At 44.3% G+C, this 15,030-nt stretch overlaps 1 protein-coding gene across 1 annotated transcript in view; it reads left to right on the top strand.

Annotated features, from left to right (window-relative positions):
• Window positions 1–504: 504 nt before the first annotated feature.
• Window positions 505–15,030, top strand: part of MALT1 (mucosa associated lymphoid tissue lymphoma translocation gene 1) — a gene marked incomplete at its 5' end in the record, with an annotated part of 20,427 nt that continues 5,901 nt past the window's right edge. The window contains 9 exons of the mRNA XM_010191234.1: window positions 505–671; window positions 4,268–4,389; window positions 4,770–4,920; window positions 6,999–7,177; window positions 7,729–7,825; window positions 8,505–8,537; window positions 9,588–9,614; window positions 10,248–10,280; window positions 11,943–12,146. Coding sequence (XP_010189536.1) covers window positions 505–671; window positions 4,268–4,389; window positions 4,770–4,920; window positions 6,999–7,177; window positions 7,729–7,825; window positions 8,505–8,537; window positions 9,588–9,614; window positions 10,248–10,280; window positions 11,943–12,146 — 1,013 coding nt within the window. The remainder of the gene's footprint in view (window positions 672–4,267; window positions 4,390–4,769; window positions 4,921–6,998; window positions 7,178–7,728; window positions 7,826–8,504; window positions 8,538–9,587; window positions 9,615–10,247; window positions 10,281–11,942; window positions 12,147–15,030) is intronic.

Here is a 15,030-nt window from a genome sequence, read left to right as displayed (position 1 = left end):
TGCATGTTTACACCCGGAGATGAACTTACCGGAGCAGTGAACTGCACTGTGGTGGTAGATGTGCGCATCAGGTGAGCTGCAGCAGTTTTAACAGCTACTCTGAGAACCAAAGTCTTCCTGGACTTTCAAGTTAGATTCTGGCTCACTCTTTACTGCTTCTGAGTTAGGCACATGAAAATGAAAGGTGCTGTACTTGTTTTTCTGCCCAGACCTAAAAAAGTGAAAATTAAGATTTCTTAATGCATTTGGTCAGAATTGTGTAGGCATCTCTTGTTTTGTAGCATGCAACTCGCTAATACCACTTTCTGTCTGCGGAGGTGTCACTGTATAACCTCTGAACTCCTGAAACTTGAAGGAAGTACTGCAAGTGTGTCCAACCCAGCTAGGAATTCCCCAGCTCTATTTTTTAAAATCTTTTTGTTTGTCTACAAGTGACAAACCCTGCTCCTTGCTGGGAAAACAGCGCTAAACAGGTCTGTGCCGTGTCTTTCTCATATTTTGTAGCCCCCTGGATTTAGAGCAGTGTTCCCTCAAGGTGCTGGAGCCAGAAGGCAGCCCCAGCTGGAGCCTCCTGAAGCTGCTGGGAGATCGGGGCTGCACCGTGATGGAGCTGGTGGAGTCCCTGCAGGCCCTGGAGCACACAGAGGCTCTCCAGTGTCTCAGCCTCTCAGGTCAGTGCTGCTTTCACTGCAGCAGTGTCTTACACTGGAAACACCGAGGTGTTTGTTTTCTACAGCAAGTGAAAACATCTTTAGTGTTTAAATTCTAGTAATTGGTGTTCATAGGATTACCACAGTAATTGGCTCATGATTCTGAGATTAAAAGTAAGCCAAGTAGCTAAGCAGGATTAATGCAGTGTTGTTGTAGGGTTGGGCTTGGCTGTCTGGATGTGACAGGTGCCGTGGTTCCCTGGCGTGGGCTATGTGTCGAGCTGTGCCTTTGGGAAGTGCCTGTAGAGCTGAAATGGCTGAGTTAGACAAGTAGCGTGGCCAGCCTTCTGTGTGGGCTGCAGGTTTCGTTAACAGCATTTCATAGCTTTCCCAATTGAAGTGGAAGGATCCAATTAGGGCCAGTTCTGGTGCATCTTGGATCCGTCCAACTCGCTGATTGGACAGAAAAACAAACTAACTTAGGACAGAACCAGATTATTGTTTGCTGACACGTTCAGCCTGTTTCTTCACAAACAAGTCTAGAAGTGGGGCAAGGCGAGGGAGTGCACGGGTAAGACATGCAGACCAAGAGCTACAAAACTGTAGTACAAAACCAGCTGTCATACAGGTCTGTTAGGCTGCGTTCTCCCAGCTCAGCTGATGCAGTGAGGGAGACACAAACCTGTGAGCTGGTTAGTGAGTCCAGTTTTGATGTGCTCAGGGGTCTGCTTTGGCAGTGATGCTCCTTCAGTAGCTTTATGGCACAGATGTATTGTTACAAGGTGGGACATCGCTTTGTTTGTAGGATCACAGAATTGTTTAGGTTGGAAAAGACCTTTGGGGTCATCCAGTCCAGTCTAGACTGAACACTGCCAGGTCCACCACTAAACCATGTCCCTAAGTGCCACGTCTGTGCATCTTTTAAATCCCTCCAGGGATGGCGACGCCATTTGGGCAGCCCCTTCCAGTGCTTGACAACCCTTTCAGGGAAGACATTTTTCCTAATACCCAAGCTAAAGCTCACCTGGTGCAGCTTGAGGCCGTTTGCAGCACTACAGAGGATCTTTCGGAGAATCGCAGACTCCCAGAACCAAGTTGTGGACCTTGTTTGTCTCTCAGAGCTTAGAGACTTGCCTGTCACAATTGGACTAACTCCATAAAAGATCTTCTTCCTATAAAGACACAAAATAGTAGTAATTATAACTTTAAAACTTCTCCTTTTTGGTAGGGAGAAAGCCTAGACATCTTGTTCCTTGGGTCACTTCTCTATCCTTTTTCTTCCGTTTTTTTTATCTTGTCGTGTCGTGAACTTGCTGGAAATGAATCAAATGCAAAGAGTTTTCTCCCATGCTAAGAAGGGAAGAGGCTCAATACGCAGTTTGTGGTGTTACAGTCTAGTCCTCGTGCAACCTCACCGAGCTGTGAGAGAAAGAGGAGCAGAGAGGCCGTGTTCCCCGTGAGTAATTGAGGCCAAGTTTCCAGAAATTACTGAAAACGTTTACCAGTGTGCAGCTAAAAACCTAACAGTTGGATTACAGCTAAGATTAAGAGCATTTAATTTGCACTGCATATTTCAAAGTCTGGTAACCATAAATGTCAGTTTGCCATCCTTGATGGTAAAACTTGAGCTTTGCATTTTCCAAGAAAGATTGAAGAAGTATTTGTGTTTCTTTATATTAATTCAGAAAACTGAGCCAGGTTTTCTTTTTGAATCATGAAATTCTGTGATCCTTTCAGGAAGTAGCTGCACAGTGCTGAATGAATTGCAGGAAACAAATGAAACTGTGAAGAAACTATGAATCAGATCTCTTAGAAGTTGTTTGTAATACTTGCAAGGAGTGCAGACTACAAATCTTTCAGAGAATCTGTTTTTCTCAACTACTTTCTTAGGAGATGTTAGTGATACAAATCAGGAGAGATTTTTTTAAAAGTGGAAGTCTTTGGAAGGAGCAAGTCTTCTGTTTGTTTTTTGTCCTTTAAATTGATATAATACAATTCCTGTTTGTCTTGGTTAATGTTAGGTGAGTGTGATGCTCAAAACCTGTACTTAACACGCTCCCTTTAACTATGGGAAACAGTGGAGGAAGTGCAAATGAGGAAGCGGGGTAGCTTCAGGGCTGGGGTAGAGAGGGAAGTTATTTAGAGAAAGTGCAGGGAATTTTCAAGTCTGGCAGCTACTTTGGAGCAGCACCCTGCACAATCAACTATTTCAGAGCAAGACTGCGCGTGGAGGTGTGGAGGAAGTTAACGTAGCCACTTCCCTGTGCGACAGAGGTGATGGGATTTCCAGACGTCGCTGGTCTGAGGACCACATGGGTTTCTGCTCAGGTGCAGCCCACTGATCAAACGGTGGTGGTTTCCTTCCTCAGATACTCTGTTAGGAAAAAGTTCTGGTGTGCGACTGAGCTGTTAAACACGAGAGCAGAAAAAAAGCAGACAAGAAGACTCCTGGTAGAGTGTGACAGGAGGGCTTGGGGCAAATGAAAATCTAGCGTCTGGTACCAGGGTGTCTGCAGTCTCTGCAGCTGCTTTTTCACACAGCTGCTGGTTTACTCTCTACTGTTCTGTAAGATTATCCCACCAGCAATACATGTCAGAATACTGATTCTGTACAGACTTCACTTTCAGCTTCTGCAGTGTGTTTGCATTAAACTATAAAGGGGGAACTGCTTTCTCCCAAAACGGGGAAATTGGACTGACTCTAAAAGAAAAAATCTGAAATTTTTAGTATGTATACCCATTTTGTCTGTCCATTTCTGAGAGTAATGGAGTGGTGACGAGATGCCTCTGTACTGTTACTGTTTCTGTGGTTTTTCTGTAGCTGGTTGCACAGGGCCTAGCTCAGATAGCATTAATTTTCTTCATGCAGCTCATACGGTGCTGTGGTTTAGATTTTTGACCAAATCAGCGCTCGTAACACACCAGTGTTGTAGCTTTTGCTGAGCAGTGTTTGCACAGCATTAAAGCCTTCTCCACGTGGTGGGCTGGGAGGAGACACAGTGGGGCAGATGGCCCAAGCTGACCAAGGGCATGCTCCAAACCGAGTAACATCGCGCTCGGCAGTGAAGGGGAAAAGGGGGGGTTTTGACGGGTGCCACTGCCTCTTGCTTGGGAGCTGGGTGGGCATGGGCTGCCCACGGGAGGTGGTGAGCGGTTCCTTTGCATTGCGTGTTGTGTTCTGTTTTCTTCTCTGTTCCTCCACTTATCCTGTGCTTAATCCTGAAGATTACAACTCCAAAAAGTTGTTGGGAGTGAGCAAACTCTTAAAACTGGGAATGCCTTTCCCTGAAGGGATCTGTGATGCCACTGGAGGTATTATTTGCCTTAGAGAGTCAGAGGGATTGAAGTATCATAAAATTAAAATGTCTGAGTGATCTACTTTAAGTCTTCAATAAACTCTAGAGTACTGATCAATGTGAGCATGGATTTTGTGTAATGGAAGACAATTTTGAATGTCTTGAAAGTCACATAACTAATTGGAACTGCGTGTATACACAGTACAAACTAATTATTTTCAAGTATATTCAATGGCAGAAACTTTATTTCCTCAAAGGACAACATAAATTGGGGAATTTTATTTCTTAATAACTTTCTTATGTGTATACTCTTTTTTAAAGGTATAAAGATCGTTGTACAGCCAGACTCTCAAGCAGTGCTGTCTGGTCAGGCGGTCAAGCTATGCTGTTGGGCAACAGGACACCCATTTGTGCATTACCAGTGGTTCAAGCAGGAAAAAGAGGTAATATTTGATACAGAATATAGGGGGTTTTAAGTGGTGAAAATAATAGGTAATCATTTTGGAGGATACTTTTTCTTAAGACAGTTACTCTTATTTACAAGGGAAGAAGACTGCTATATACAGTAATAAAAATAAAGTTTAAGAAAAGCCGCATAATGACCCTATGGATGTGCTAAACCAAAAAGGCAGTTCTGTGTGCTCAGCCCGCTTCACTCTTGGGGGCTCCATCGTGGAGCGTGGCCGGAAGGAAGCTGCGAGGTCAGCAGGTGAAGGAGTTGAGGCTGGTGTGACAGGCATTGATTTAATGTAAACCGGGATCAAACATTAGAATATTTCTTTCAATCTAAATGTAAATATTTCTTGGCTCACCTGTAATTCAGGTTCCCCATGGTAATTCTCCAGAGCTGGTTTTGAATCCGGTGAATGTGAACGATTCTGGCTTTTACATCTGTCGAGTGAACAGCGAATCCTCCTTCGTGTTCAGTCGGTGGGCACGACTTGAAGTTTGTGATCTGCAGGGCACATCTCATGGTGAGTGGCAGGAACGTGGTCATCTGAAACTCTGTCTTCCCACTCATTGGAGGAACTTGGGTCTTCGCTGTTGTCTTGCATGGATGTGAAACAGGGCCGACTAAAAGCACCGTATCCAATTATCGGGCTTTTGTATTGGTCCTAAAAACAGAAGAGCAACGAAGTTCCTCAGTGGTGGATAAGAACAGGTAGATCGAAAACACATGCGGTCTCCCATCCTTTTAACTCTTGGAGCATTTGGGACCAGAAAAGCAATTCTTTAACTCTCTTGTAGTTTACCTGTTTATCTCTTGTTGTAACTTGCTCGTGACTGGACACACACGGTCTGTTCTGAATGTCTGCCCCACTGGCTCCAGCCGAATGGTCAGGACTGTTTGTTTCCTCTTCTTCTGTTTGCTGCCAGCCTGAAAAGAAAGGATTTGAGTCTAGGAGACTTTAACAAGGTTCTCTGCATTCCTAGAAATAAGTCCTACTTACCTAGAATGTCAGAAAAGTAAACTGCAGCAGAGCGTGTGCCTGCGGGAGGCCTGGACGTTTTAGGAAACCTGGATTCTGGAATGGAAAGAGAGTTGTCAGTGAGCTCTGAGGAAACAGGCCTGAGGTCTGGAACCAGGGCTGGCAGGTAGCGAAGCGGAAGATCTCCCTTCAGCCACTCTTTCAGGTCATAATGGGCTATCGCAGTCTTTGAAATGTACCAACTTACCCAACCAATTTACTTCTTGGATCTGGTACAGTAATACTGTGCATTTATTTCCAGTTTCCTGAGGTTCCTGCAGTGGTGCCATTTTTGTTTTCTGGTGTGTGTAGGCTTATTTGGTTGGTTTTGCTTCTACAGAATAGTCGGTGGCATTAAATAGGCATTGACTCATGCACTAAGTCTATCCCTTATAAACTTTCTAACTAAATAGCCTGGACTTGCCTGCTGCTGGCCTGCAGATGAGCGAGACAGAACTCAGCTGCGCTGTGTTCAGACTGTGAAGAGCACTTACTTTGTCTTATGTCACCAGTCAAAGGTGTTTTCCGCTTGCATCCCACGTTTAAAAATGATTCATGTCAAGAAAAGAGATAGAAGCAATCTTCCAGTAAGAGATCAAAGGGCATCGCAATGTCATTGGAGGTCACCTTTTTCCATCTTCTTATCTTGAACGTATTCTTGGTCCCTTCTCTCAGCGATGATTTCTTCTGCTTTTCCTTTCCTACTTCAGGTTCTATTCAGTTTGAAACCTGCAGGTTTAGATCTTGCTGATTACACCAGAAAGCTGAGATGAGTAAGTTCGTAATGACTACTTTTAAAAAAAAGCTGAGACAAACAGCAGTATTGATTCACGCTTGGCAGAAGTTTGGGTGACTGAAGGGTATGCACAGACTAGCGCCTCGCTTTGTGCGCCGTGACTCTTGGCCAGCCAGGAACCGACGTGGAAGTGAGTTTTAGTGCTGCTCACTGTCTTTTCTTTCACTCTCCCTGCTCCCTTGGTTGCTTGCTTTCTTTCAGATATATTTCTCTCCTCTTATTTCATTGCTCTTTGTTTAGTGAGAGCTCAACCGTTCTCCGCTCTGTAAAATCTGTCTTTCATGGTTGTCTTAAGCATTTTTAGCTTTAGGCTTTTTTAGTATGTTAACCATACGATTTGATGCTCAGTTTAGAATGAGAAGAACAGATATATGCTAAAACCAAGTTCAAGTTTTAAATTCTTCTTCCTGCATACACACTTGCACACAGGCTGGGTCCTCAGCCCATCCTTCAGCAGCCGCTCGCCTTTGTTCTTGCTCCTTCTCTGGAGCCTTTGTAACCCTCAGGACAGAAACAAAGAACGCACAGGGCTTGGCTTTTTCTTTTCTTTTTTTTAACTTCTGAGATATATTTAATGTACATTCCTGTTTTACTTTGCAACTGAAGAAATGGAAAGCTGTTGCTCCTCGTTTTTAGCATGCACTTAAAGGGCAGATAATTTCATTGCTATTAAAACAGTGCTTTAGTTACAGGAAAATGTGGCCATATGTTGACAGTTCTTATTTGTCTGTGTGCTGTTAGATTGTCTCACCCTTCCTTTTCTTTGTTTCTTCCCTTTTTTTTTAAGGGAGCTTACTTGGTTTGCCCGAAAACAAGTTGCGCATCTGTATTCAGCCTCAGCCGCAGAACCTGACGGTGGGGGATGCGTTGGTGCTCGAATGCGGAGCTGTTGGAAACCCAGTTCCTCAATACCAGTGGTTCAGAAATGGATTTCCTGTGGCCAACGGGAGCCAAAATGTCTACATGGTAAGTGCCTGCAAGGTGCCAGCCTTGGGGGACTGATGTGTTCACTCACCACATAAAGCTTCCTTGAAGGAAATAACTCCATAGCCTCCATACCTGTTACGGAAGTGCATGCCGTAAGCTGCTCTCCTCTTGTGCTCCTCGCTTGCCCATGCTGTTCTGAGGGTCTGGAGCGCGTCACTTTAATCCTGAACCTGTTTCAGGTTGTAGTCATGGGTTGGATGGCTGCAGTGTGTGTTGGATTAGTGTGACACTGGCATAACAGAGGTCAAGTATCAGTAGAAGTGGAAGATTGTCCTTCCCCCCTGCACTGCCAAGCACTGATTCGTGCGAGCTGGTGCAGTTAGCGCTTCGTGCACCTCAAGCCTGCGAGGTGGATTTGCATTTCCTCAGTTCTTGAAAGCATTTCCAGAACATGCACGCTGTCCAGGACGAGCTTTTGAATTTGTTTAGGCTTTGATTTTAGTTTTCACTTTTTTGCTTGCGGGCTTGAATGAAACTGATACAAATATTCTTTTGGGTCTGATGGGACAACTGTGGTGATGCTTGGGTAGGTGACTTACGTGGATGTGGAGCACCAGGGGACGTACTGGTGCCGTGTATTCAATGAGCGGGAAGATCAAGACAGCAAGAAGATAGAAGTGGTTATAGGTAAGGAGTTTTTCTGTTTGATGCAGGTCAGTTGATTTATCAATTTCTCCCCTATCGTTAGAATTTATTTTTGAAGCTTTCAGTGCTAAGCCAAGCACGTAGACTTCTCTATGTTTAGTTTATTCATTTGTTGAAATAGTTCTTGCTGGTAGCAATTTTAGAGCTTTGTAAAGTGCATTTGGTTTTTATAGTAACCAGCATAGAAATGCTACCACTTCTCGATACTGCTAGCATGTACATGGCTTGTCAGCAGACTGCAAGCTGATTTCTTCATGTTTGATAACTGAAAAACAGTTTAACCCTTGTTGGTGATATGAACTGTGTTACACTAGGTCTTTCAGCAATCAGCACAGGTTGGGATTATTCACAGCAAACAGAATAAATGAAGTAAATAACTGCAGCAAACTAGAGAAGTTTGTTTAGCTTTCAGATATATCTGGGAACACTATTGCATAATTCACATGAAAAGTTTTTTCCTATCCTAAGAAGTACTCTAGTTTAGTGCTCCTGTGTTCTAGTGATAGTCACTGTACAGCGGCGCGGTCAGTGCTGATTTACGCTGCTATGAAAAGCCAGATTGCAGAGACACTCGGAGGTCACCTTTGTCTTCCGCTTTGTGCACTGCCTCTCGTAACTGAGAGCAATTGTCTTCTCGTTTCCCCCTCCCTTAACACACAAGGAAGGAAAGCTGTGGCCGTGGAGTGCACAGAAGGTAAAGTACATCTTCAGTTGTGAATCAGCTTTTTAAATGAATGATGGGGGTGATGGATTACTGAGTGTCCTCCTGAAAAGCATGTCTGGGTTAAAACACTGATGCATGATGCAGGGTTCCTTCTGCACGTGCTTTTCTCTTTGCCTTGACACCACGATCTAGAGCATGTGGCAGAAAAAACAAGCTACTTGCTGCTTCTGTTGCATTCAAAGTTCTTTGATTTTTGCACTATTTTTCTCCTGTGCTTACAGTTTCTAGTGAAATGTGAGTATCTTGAGATTTCTTTGGCTGGGCTCAGGAGGCAACATCCTTGCAAGAAAAGCTGGAGATGTTTAGGAACACGGGTGGCCTTAAGGAGCTGAACAGGGCTGGTTCCTCATCAGCTCTGTGTCTGCAGGAGGGCTTTGCACAGCTTTGTCAGGGTGATTTCTGTGCTCCTTTGCCTTGCTGCAATGGGGAGGAAGAAGTGTTTGTGACCTCTAGTGCTGATACCGCCCCTTGATTGCTGAGGCCCGGGCGGCACGGCGCGGCGCAGGCCTGCTCCCAGACCTCTGGTGCTGCGGGTGAATGACTTCTCCGTTGTTCCATAATAATTGGGTGAAACCTGCAGTAGCTTGGAGTGCTTGGAAGTTGTGTCTGAGCCTTTCTGAACACACATGGCTTCACAAAGGCAGAGTTCTTGCTCCGGATGCTGCTTTTTCAGCAGTCCTTCTAACACCTATTTTACAAACAGGCGATTCTGACATCTTGTTCCTCATTCACTCAAGCTGCTTGCATGCCTGTGGCACTGAGGCATAGGATGGGTTTGACATCGGCTGTATTATAATGCTGTGTCTATCTTAGCCCAATGTAATGATGTAGGGTTTTCTCTTCTCTGCATGTGGAATGAACATACGAAGTGTTAGATGTACAGAAATGCAAAGCCAAAACTATTTTAGAAAGGTGGTTTGTTGGCTTCTGTTATAATGGCATGACATTTAATTATATTTTTATTAATGTATTTTTTGCTGCTTGTTTCAACTATGGTTTTTTTTGTATATTTCTTTGCAGAAGATCTAAGTGATCTTCAAAAACCAGGTAAGTGATAAGTTTTGAAACGGTTCAATTTTGCAGCTTCATTTTATGTCACAAGTCACTGAAGCCTAGCGTTAAAAATATATAGTTTACATTATTTGGATGTATTTATAACTGGGGATTTAATACAGCCAGATATCATGTTAAGAGCAGCACAGCTTTCTGGTTCCAATAAATTAACTTGAGGACTATAGGGAAACAGAGGGTTGCTGTTATTTTTGTAAAGTCACACAGAGGTGCTCTTTTATACTGCGTGTGCACTTATACAAGTACAGAAGGGATTATCTTTTGGTTTCTTGCTGGTGGCTTCTTTGGACTCTAAGTTGTAGCATGTTGCTGCTTTTTCAGGTGATTAAAGTGAAAAAGATGTAAGGTGTCTGGCTTGTCAGCCACCGTACGCTGAATTGGGGTATTTCTTGAATTCATCTTGGAGTGAGCTACTGTGATTTGAAGCTACTGTGATTTGAAAGCCTCACGAAAACAAACAAACAGAGTATTTTTTTTGGTCCTAAGCTAGTAGTTTTTAGGTAAAGCAGTACCAATAGACTACGGCTGTATGGAACATGCTGTTCATTTTCGGACTCTGGCAGCTGACTGCAGTTACTGACAATCTGCTCTTTTAATCTTTTCTAGCAGACCTACAGGAACAATCGAACCACAGACCTGTTGGTAAGTAGTTCTGCAGCTGTAACGAACGTCTGTACTTCACATCTAGGAAACAGACTTTCCTTCCCCTGCCACTGCTGGTGAAGTAACTGTGGTGTGTGTCGATAGCTGCAGGGAGGGAGACTTGGTGTATTTTCGCAGTCCTTCAGAACGCTTGCGTGCCCTTTCAGTAGTAAACCACGGTGAGGACACTGGTATTTTTAGTGACTCGGTGGCGCGTTGCCAACCTCTCGTTTGCCTCAGTTTACTGTTTCACATTCCTCTGGCCACGACCTCCCGAGGCTGCTGCTGGACCGAGTGCTGGGGCAGCTGGGGCCGGCGTCACTGGGCTGACGTGGCACGGGAACGCTGTCCCGAGCGCGGCTCTGCCTGGGCGGGCTCCACATGCTTGGGACCTGAGCTAAGGCCCATAAAGACAGACGGACAGCACTCGTGTGGTATGAAGAATGGTTGCTGGGGTTCTTTAATCGCATTCTTAAATTTGCATGGTAACCTTGGCACGTTGTCTTGTCCACGGTAAATCCTGCCGGCCTCTGTCAGAGTTTTACCACTGTCAGGGTCATCAGTGTAAGTGCTCCCCACTCCTCATTCATGTTTTCTAAGTTAGTTAGAAAGCTTGCACTTCTGAAAGTGCTTTTCAATGACAGTATGCCACTGTCACTCAGTCCCTGCTGTTTAAAATGGTTTGTGCTGTTTAAGACCTTGGAGTTTTTCCAAAAATGTTGAAAATGTCTTGCTGGAAGGCGAAATGTTAGACCTTGCAGCTGTGGACAGATTCTCATGCGGGGTTACTGACTCTGAAGCAGGTTTAGGGCATTCACGTGGTCTCATTTCCCCCCAGTGCTGTGGGACAGCAGTTCCTGTTGGAGAGAAGTAACAAACCAGGGAGGAAATGCCTTGCTTTGAATAAGAGTGTTTCTGTAACTTAGTGTGCAATTTTTGGATTAAAATCAGAGGAGTGGTCTCTAAAGCATTTCTGGCTTCTTTCCCCTTTCATTGCTGCTTGGTTTAGTTATGACAGAATTACTTCTGACTTTACTAAAATCAAAGTGAACGCATCTCAAACCATGAGAACATCGGTAGGCTTCCCTCTGAATTTTGTAAAGTTCTTGTGTCTCTGTGTAATTGTTTTTAACCTTAAAAGAAACCTTAACAGACAGAAAAAGGACTTTGTACTTCTGACCTGGAAGAGTTTCCGCCTCAGTGTGCTGCGTTTTGGAGAGATGGGGCATGGTAGATGGAGATGTGAAAGTGGTCTTTGGTGTGTGGTTTTTTAAGAAGCAGAGATTTTTTAGGGAAACGATAGCAGCCACAGCTCTGTGCCTTGCCATGAGAACTTTCATGTTTATTAGATTTCTTCTTGCATGGGGAAATTCAGAAATCGTCTGTGCTGTCAGAAACTGAAAGGAATGGGAGACAGCCTTACTGCCTTACTTCCTGACAGGTTATCCAGGACCATGCTGAAATGGGGTTTTTTTTGGTTTTTGGCTGAGAAGAGAGTTGAGCTGTATTGTTGATGTAGGATGACGCTTAAAATCATGTGAAATGTTGTGCTTGACCTGAGGTTGGATACCGTTTTCACTTTAGGAGAAATGAAATGTAAAGGTGTTGAGCCCATGGAATATCTAAACGTGCTGTGGTTGTGTTTTTCCTTTGTCTCTGCAGCGACAGACAAGGTAGCGCTGCTGATAGGAAACATGAGCTACTGGAATCACCCCCAGCTCAAGGCACCGATGGTGGACGTCTATGAATTGACTAATTTACTAAGACAGCTGGACTTCAAAGTTGTTTCTCTGCTGGATCTTACTGAGTCCGAGATGCGAAATGCAGTGGATGAGTTTTTACTTCTCCTGGACAAAGGAGTATATGGTAAGAAATGCAAAGCAGGTTCAGGTTTGTGATGTGTCAAGTACCCAGACATCTGGTGTTTCTCTCTGCCAGCTCACTGCATGTGACAGCAAAACAAACCTCATGGTAAACAGCATGTAAGCAGATTGGGAAAAGTAAGTGAAAAACATCCACCAGCATATCCTTTGACTTTGGTTAAAAAGTAATTGTTTCTTTATTCTCAGAATAGATAAAATGTTTGAACTTTTTACTTTAAGCATTCCTAAAACTGCAGTGCTCTTTTTTGTTTGATAGTACCGGTGTGTTTGCCTGCTAAAAGCTGCTGCACCTGTGTAAGTGTATTGACAGTGTGCTCTGCGGGAGATGCACGTTTGCCCTGAAGTCGTTAGTACCAGGTTGCAGTAGTCTGCCGAGCAAGAGTAGTCTGGTGTGTGGCCAGTATCAGAAGCGGGAGCTTTCCTGTGCCTCGCCAGGGTGCTGCACGCTGACACCAGGCGTGCTGGGGACAGAGGGACGTGGCAGCAAAGCATCTCGCTCATTAAGATGCTACAAACTAAAATACGCAGAAATGAGACCAAAACGTGCTTTCGAGTGAGTTTAAAGCACTCAACAGATTGGATGCAATCTTTTTTGCCCTCTTCTTTTTTTTGCCAGGTTTTTCGAGCCTCGCCAGGGTGCTGCACGCTGACACCAGGCGTGCTGGGGACAGAGGGACGTGGCAGCAAAGCATCTCGCTCATTAAGATGCTACAAACTAAAATACGCAGAAATGAGACCAAAACGTGCTTTCGAGTGAGTTTAAAGCACTCAACAGATTGGATGCAATCTTTTTTGCCCTCTTCTTTTTTTGGCCAGGTTTTTCGGGTTAGGCAGAAATCCTTATTTTGAGGGACAAAGCACAAGCCAGCGCTGGTGGCTGTGCCAGCTGGGGGAGGACACGGTGGCATCGATGCACAGAGCGAAAGCTTTCCAAAAAAGTGTCTTCCATGGCAAAGGCCTGGAATGGCCTGGCTTGGAGCGTAAGGAAGGTTCTTCTGTGGGCTCTGCCGCTGACTGCCGCTGTTCTCCTCATTTTTCTAAAATCTGAGATAGCAAAAGTGACTCCAGAAACTACTGAGAACAGGGACCAAACAGTTCTGCCTTTTGTCCTGTTTAAATTGCAGGATTTCTGTAGTAATTCCCACCTGAGAAAACGTTATCTGATTCTTTTCTGGAACACAAGGTCAGATTATTTCTTAGTACTGTTGTAATGGTGCGTTACCTGATGCTGTGTCTGTGCAGAACTGGCTGATCTGACATTTGGGCATTCGCGTCAGAGCCAAAACTTGCACGGCGCGAAGACGAATTATGGCACTGAAGAATGGTAGACTTTCTGATAGCATTTTCTTCTTTTTTAACCTGGGAAACAGATGTGCTTATACATTGGAGTGAGCTTTTAGAGTCTCGCACCTTCCTAACTTCTTTCTAAAACTGTTGACGTGAACTTAGAAAACAAAGTACTGAAAGGCGTTAGTGAGTTTCTTACCAGCACCTCATGAAAGCTCTTACAGGGCATATTTTTGCAGTTGTATTTTTCCAGCAACTTGATATCTGAAAGGTAAGCAGAGCATTCTTTCAGTAGTGTTTGCAATAACTACCTTTATTTAAATCATTACTTTCATCTTTCTGGACAGTGGCTATTAACGGCTCACAGCATATAAAAGACGCTGTCAGTGCACAAATAGATCGTGATTGATTGCGTTTTCAGTGGGCATAGCTCCAAACAGAAGAGACACGGTGGCTGCTTGTCCTTGTTACACATATTCACCATGCCTGCTGTGACATTGTGTCATTCGTGCTCGCTGCCAGGAAAGTGGCATTTCGGATTCTGTTCCTTAAGCGCGAGAGTAGTAAACAAAGTGGTGATGTCCTTAATGTCTTAATTGCACCCTACATTTAGACCAACATCAACTAATATTGTGTTCCACAAAGTGTAAAAGCACAGACCTGTGTTTTTAAAGGCTAAAAATAGTTAGGCTGCTTTCTTTAAATAAAAAAGAGAGAGAGAAAGCAAGAAAGAGAGGCAGATACCACCTAAATGCTGACGTCTGTGAGGAACTTGAGCCTACTTAAAATTGTTGTGTCAAAGTGTCTAATGGGGCCCTCCAAACATGTTTACGGTGCGGACTCTGGGTATGCAGAGATTTATTTCTGATCCTGAGCTCAACATAGTAACTGCTGCAGGTACTCATCAGACAAGCATAGCGCAGTTATCTGCTCAAGGACAGAAAAGAAATGTACTTGTTCTTTCTGTTCATTCAGGAAATACTCTGATAAATCATGCTTTATATTGGTCTTGTTTTCCTCCAGCCAGTCCAATTACTTACCTGCTTACACTCATATATATACACACATACTCAAATAGAACCTCAATTTAGGTCTAGATCCAAAGCCTGTGGAAATCAAATTTAAGAGTTTCCTTTCAACTTAGGACCTGGCATGGAGTCACAGACCTTGTGCTGAACTTCATTTTTAACTCTCTTGAAACGGGCCAGTCTCAGGTGATCGTTGGAATCTTATAAACAGCCAGAAGGTACCTTGATGTGTTTAGGGTTTTAATCATTCACTTTAGATAAAGTGTAACTTCTAATGGAATAAAGCCATTTTCCAAGACTCTGGCTGACGAACAGCACTGGGCTCTGTGTTTCAGTGAAACCTCGCATCCCAGAGCTCACCTTGCGTGCGGAGCAGCAGAGCACCCCAGTGGGATGGAGCCTTCGCAAGGCCTTGCCGTGGCTGTGGTGACGCCAGGGCTCACCCAAGGCTTGGTGTGCAGGGCTGTGGCTGTGTCTGGGTGCTCCTCTGCTGAAAGTGCAGGGCTGTGCGAGGGAAGTATTTCCATTTGTTGAGCTACCTGCAATGAAAAG

Source organism: Mesitornis unicolor, unplaced genomic scaffold (genome assembly GCF_000695765.1).
Source record: "Mesitornis unicolor isolate BGI_N332 unplaced genomic scaffold, ASM69576v1 scaffold3079, whole genome shotgun sequence".
NCBI classification, from domain to species: domain Eukaryota; kingdom Metazoa; phylum Chordata; class Aves; order Mesitornithiformes; family Mesitornithidae; genus Mesitornis; species Mesitornis unicolor.
This window is presented reverse-complemented; position numbering and strand designations above follow the sequence as displayed.